Genomic DNA, 6000 nt, shown 5'->3' with positions numbered 1-6000 from the left:
TAAGTACTAAAGGATCGCTATGTGCCCAGCCTAGCTTAACTCTGGGACATGTGGAAAGGCTTCTGGGAAAGAATGTGATGGGAGAGCGGAAGAAGGCATGAGATGCGACGGAAAGGTCGATTTCGGAAATTGGGCCCAGAGACTCGCCTCTGTGGGACCAGGGAAGGATGGGAAGGAAAGCTGAAGGGCCAGCAGAAGGAGGGCCTTAAGCTCCTAGCAGTTAGAGGTGAAACTGGCCCTAGCGAGGGGGCGTGGCCAAGCTCAAATCCCGACGAGGGGGCGGGGCTCCAATAACTGGGTCTCAGCGCCGCGGTGGCTGCGGCTGTCTCAGCAACGGCTCGCGCCTCCCCATCCCCCAGTTCCCAGGGCTCTTCCCGCCTGCCGCGGTGAAGACCCAGGACGAAGGCGGAGAAGCCAGGTCCAGCCCGGTCCTCTTGCCCGCACGGCTGGAGCATCGTTCCGGAGGACTGCCCAAAGGCAAGCCTCGCAGCCGGAGAGCGCGGCGCACACGCGCGCCTCCCGGCCGCGGCCGTCCTCTCTTCCCTCCTTCCTTTCCTCTCTCCCCTCCCCTCTCCTCCGCCCCCAGCCTCCGCTGCGGCGGGAGGAAGAACCCTTCCCGACTAGCCCAGAGAACCCAGGTCGATTCTCATTCCGGGAGAAAGAGACCCCCCTCGGTGGGATCCGGCTGGCCGCTCGCCCCCGGCTACGGAAGTGACTGGTCATCTATTAGGAGAGCTCGTGCCTAGCGCAGCCCCCGACCCTCGCCCAGCCGCAGCCGCATAGACAGCGCTCCCCAGCGGGCCCCCGGCCCCGCCGAGCCCACTCCCCGCTTGGGGCCAGGGCTGGCGATGCCTGGCGCGGCAACGGCGGTGGCCGCGGCTGCTGCTGCTGCCGCCACGGCTGCTGGCCGGAGCCCGGGTCGGGGGCTCGAGTCTCCGCAGTGGGGCTGAGCCCGCAGCCCCGCCCCCCGAGCCTGAGGCCGCTGCTCCGCCGGGCGCCGGGCCTTCTCCGCCCGCGCCTCCGCCCCAGGAACTGGAGCCAAGCGGGGAGCCCGGGCCCCGCGCCCAGGCCCGGACCATGCATGGCCACCGAGTCCCGGGGGGCCCTGGGCCTTCGGATCCCGAACGCTCAGTGGCAAATACCCCCGGTGCCGCTCCGCTGGCCTGTGCCGACTCGGACCCTGGAGCCTTGGAACCCGGGCTGCCGGTGAGCAGGGGCTCAGGCACGGCTCTTGGAGGCCCTTTGGATCCTCAGTTTGTTGGACCCTCGGATGCCAGCCTGGGAGCGCCTCCAAGCTCCCGGGTCTTGCCCTGCGGCCCTAGTCCTCAGCACCACCGGGCCCTGCGCTTCTCCTACCACCTGGAGGGCTCGCAGCCTCGGCCTGGTGAGTGATCCAGACAGCATGGGAACCTGGGCCACGGGCCTGGTACTGGGAACGGGTTCTTGTTCTAGGACTTGGAGCCGACATGCTCACCCTAGCCCCTTGGGTCCCCTCAACCCCTACCCCCACCTCCTGCAGTATTCGGTCCAGTCCTTTCAGCCTTTGCCCCTTGCTCTTATCTGTCCCTTGCGCCCTCAAGCCTTAAGACTCCTTTCTCTTCTAACTGTTGAGGCTAACAGGAGAGGAAGCACTCCAAGAAAAGGGGGCAGGATTTCAGGGCAGCAATAGGGATGTGGTTGGAATAGGAGAAAAGAAGTCTCCCATTAGCTAAGTGCCTACATTTGTGCATGGCACTGAACTGGGTACTTTTACAAGGGTTTTTGTTTCAGCTTTAGGAGCCATCTGTGAAGCGGATATCATCAACTACATTTTTAGGGGTGCAGACTGAGGCTTTGAGAAGTAACTTGTCCAAGGTCACACTGTCATTATGGTGCCTGGATTTAAAAACAGATCAGAGTCCAAAATCTGTGGTCTTCCCGCTTCCCCAAACTGAAGCTGGAGAGTAATGCAAGCTTTCTCCTTATGTGATTTCCCCTTATACGACTCAGTAGCCCGAAAGTATGAGCAAAAGAGAGAGGGAGATGGTGGACTGATCCTAGATTGTGCTTCTGCTAGGTGTGTGTGGCCACAGGACAAGGGGAGGAAGAGGTAGGGGGTATTGATGAGAGAGAAAGGTGGAGCTGAGCTTGGAGGAAGGGGCTGAAGGTGCCGCTGTAGGAATAGAACAGAGAGGTCAGAAGGGAGAGCTGCTGGGCCAGGAGATTGTTTGGAAAGATCATCAGGATGGTTGCTTGGGTTTGCAGTGTGGTGGAACAACTCTAGATCAGGCTGGGACCACAGACCCAGATGGGCCTTTTCATAGTCCTGAGTATCTGAGCAGTCTAGCAGAGCCTCTAGGCTACTCTCACGTGGGCCTGAGTCTGGGAGCCTTGAAGGAAGAACAGTGTATGGATCTGCCCTATCTTCACTGGGACTGAAGGAGGTGGTGAGCTTTGAGCAGCTTCCAGGGCTCCTATCTCACCTTCCACAGATCACTAGGACTGTGGCTCAGGACCAGGTAGTAGGAACAGTTGGTGAAGCATAAAACATGGGCAGAACATGCCTCTCTCTGCTGTCTCTTCTTTGGATAGTTATGGAACCTCTGGGAGATTGCAGGCGCTGCCCCCCTCACCCCCTTGTGAACTGGAGATAGGCAGCTGACACTCTTTAATGCTCTGCCCTGCTTGTTGCTTCTTCTGGCTTCCCAAACTCCCCTGGACACATGCTACTCATACATACATACATACATACTTGATCTTAGCTCCTCCCTTCAAATCCCTAAACAGCCAGAGCTCTCCCACTGCAGTCTTTGCATTTGCTTTGCCTTCTGCCTGTTAGCTTTTCCCTCAGCCCTCCACCTGGCTTGCTCCTCATCTTTCTGGTCTCAGCTCAAATGTCCCCTCTGAGAGACCTTCCCTGACCACTTTAAGTAGGGCCTCTTGTGAATCTCCATCACAGCTGCCAGTATGTGTCTATCCTTACATTTAATACAGTCTGAAAGTACCCTCTTGTATGTGTCTACTTGTTTATTGCGGCTCATATGCCACCAGAATGTGAGCTCCTCAAGGGCGAGGGGGCTGAGTCTATTTTGTTTTACCTTGTATACCTAAGGGACTGATGTAGTGCCTAACACGTGGCAGGTACTCAGTGTCTGAATAGATGGTAAGGGAACGCATAGTAGGCCCTCTGTAACTATTGCCTAAGAGGACTCTGAGTTCCCACCCAGCAAATACTCTTGGTCTGGGAGACAAAGCTAGGAAGGTCTTGACCCTTGGTCTCTGCCCTCTCTAGTCAACATAGGGTTGATAATGAGCAAGCTATTCTACTCCACCAGTTCTTCCAAATTCCAAAGCAGAGTTCCCTACCCAGACCATCCCCCTCTTCTCTTCAACCAATAGTGTTGTTTTCAGGATCCTTCCTCCCCCCCCCTCTCCCCCCTCCCCCACCCCCTGCTAAGTCCTTGCCTCTGTAATGGCTTGAGTGGTATCTTTTAGTTTACACCCCTCCCCCCCTTTTGTTTTTCAAAATAGGGTTTCTTTGTGTAGCCTTGGTGGTTCTGGAACTCAGAAATCCACCTGCCTCTTCCTCCTGAGTGCTGGAATTAAAGGCGTGCTCCACTACTGCTCCAGCAAGTCTTTTAATCAAAAGTAAAGATAGGGGGTAGAAAGGGAAAGACTTGGTCTCCCATCTGACCATTCCTCACTTACTGTGTGTCCCTGGATGAATGACTTCAGTTCTCTGTGCCTCAGTTCCCCTCGTCTAGAGAGTGATATCTAGGAATCCATCAGATTCTTTTTTGCAATGCTTTCAGCAATCAGGGACTTAGAAAATAAAATATGAGGAGAGAAAACCCTTCTGAAGAAGAGGCGGAGGAATTTCTCAAGTCCTGACAAGGCGGGCACTGGGCCATGTGATTCACAGTAGCATGGGCTGTGAGAGGCCCGCCTCCCCCTCTGCACAGCCAGCTCAGAGGTAGGCACAAGCAACTTGCTTCTCTCCATAGGACTTGCCTATAATTGGTTCAGAATGGGCAGAGGTGGGTGGATGGAGGGTGTATGGAGGGAGAGCAAGAAAGAGGGAGAAACAGAAAGTCGAGCTTCAGTTAAAGGGTTAGAAACATTTTAGTCCACCTGCTAAGATATTCATGTGTCTGCTGACTTTTTCCTTCAGACTTTTATTGAATCACCAGCCTTAGGTCCCAGTGGTGCATCCCAGAGCAGCAGGGGTTGGTGGTGTGAAAATAATAATTATATCTTATCCATGTGAAGAGCTCTGAATTACCTCCCCAGGCCCTTTCTTTTTGTTATTCTGCCTAGTACCTGGTGGAGAGTGTTATGTTCATCTTCTAGGCTGATAAAGGCCAACCAAGGCTTCCTTGGATCACTGGGATAACCCGGTGAGATACTCCTGTCCCTAACACTTGGACAGGGTTAGCAGAGGGCTTCCAAGTGTAGGTTTATGCGTAGGGTTTTGGGAGAATCCTACTGTAGTCCTCAAGTCTGAGGCCTAGAATGCTTTCTCACATGTTGTGGAGTTGGTAAAAGCTTGGCCTAACCCTAGCTCAGCCAAAGGAGTTGGACTTGATGTCAGGGCCATTTTGTTGGGGAGATGAGAGAAACAGCCAATGTAAGTAGTGGAAGGGCCGCTTCTTTCTTACTTGGTTACATCTTAGGAGACTCAAAAATTTAAGCTTAAGCTAAAAAGTCCCTAGACACTGGCTGCTTCTGGGTTTTCTAGCCTTAGTAAGCATCAGAATCCTTTGTTGACCTTGAAGAATAAATGTCAGTCTCAAACTCCAACTCAAGAGTTCCAGAGTCTTGGAGTTACAATCCAGGAATCTGGTTTCAAAGAACAAGTCCTAGACAAGGAACAGGTGTGGTACACACCTTTAATGCCAGGCAGAGGCAAGAGGATATCTTGAGTTCCAGGCCAGCCAGGGCTATATAATGAGAGCCTTTCCCAACATCAGGGATTCCCAGATGATGTTGATGCATGGCCTAGGGTAGAAGCCAGGCCTGTTTTTTCCAGTTGAGTCAATGGAGACCCAGAGACAATGATTCAGCCAAATTTCTATAGTGAGTGAACACTGGTCTCCCTCTCCAAAGTCTTCTTCCCAGAATCATATGAATCTCCCTCAACTCAACTTTTAGTTCAGAAGAGAAGCATGGGATATAAGGAAGCAAGTTAATCCCTTGCCCCCACCTCTAACTGGATGCCTCAGTTTACCTTTCTCCCTTGCTTTTGTGAATGGCTATTATTTGACTGTTTTAAGTTGGAAGGCAGTTGGAATTCTGGAACTCCAGGCATGGGAAATCTGGTATCAGCATTTCTCAATGCAAGGCCCCCATCCCATCCCAAGGGACTGGATTTAGAAGTATGTCAACTAAGACTTAAGACCTAGAGAACATGGAGGTCAGTCCAGCTAGAAGGTCTAGTGTCAGCAAAGACATGCAAACACTGCTTAGGGGCCTAGTATTGGGAAGGGTGGAAAAATAAGGCTAGCAAATAGACTTTGTCCTGAAGGCAAATGGGAACCATCAAGGGCTCATTCACAGGGGAATGGTGTACTTAAGTGCTAGAGTTTCAGAGCTCTCATAGGTGCTTGTGGAGAATGGGTGGAAGGTGTTAAATAGTGGAAGTGAGTGGAGGGGACAAGCATGGCTGTCACATATATTTTGAGAGGTGATGGTAGCCCAGGTTAAAGTTGCAGCAAGTGGATTGGGAGTACATTTAATTACCAACATGAGCAAGCCTTAGTAAGGGCTGTGGAGGCCAAGGAAAGAGGGAAAATTCAGGATGTTTCTGGGTAGTTTTCTGAAACCAACTAACTATAGTGACCTAGTGGATGGTAGTGGAGCCATCTGTTCAAGAGAAGTAGACCTGTTTCTTTAGGGGAAGGTGATGAGTTGTGTTTGAGACTTGCTGAGCTTGAAAGGCCCAGAAGGATATCAAGATAGTAATGGTCACCAGGCATTTGGGTTTAGAATTATAAATCTCCAACAAGATTTCTGTGTGAGAGA

General features: G+C 52.6%; 1 protein-coding gene across 1 annotated transcript in view; it reads left to right on the top strand.

The window, feature by feature from the left end:
- The first annotated feature begins 310 nt into the window (after nt 1-310).
- Nucleotides 311-6000, top strand: part of Fgd1 (FYVE, RhoGEF and PH domain containing 1) — a 43450-nt gene continuing 37760 nt past the window's right edge. The window contains exon 1 of the mRNA XM_021153177.3: nt 311-1384. Coding sequence (XP_021008836.1) covers nt 1078-1384 — 307 coding nt within the window. The 5' untranslated portion in view covers nt 311-1077. The remainder of the gene's footprint in view (nt 1385-6000) is intronic.

The sequence above is a fragment of the Mus caroli genome, unplaced genomic scaffold, assembly GCF_978045245.1.
Source record: "Mus caroli unplaced genomic scaffold, Mus_caroli_1 scaffold_5, whole genome shotgun sequence".
NCBI classification, from domain to species: Eukaryota; Metazoa; Chordata; class Mammalia; order Rodentia; family Muridae; genus Mus; species Mus caroli.
This window is presented reverse-complemented; position numbering and strand designations above follow the sequence as displayed.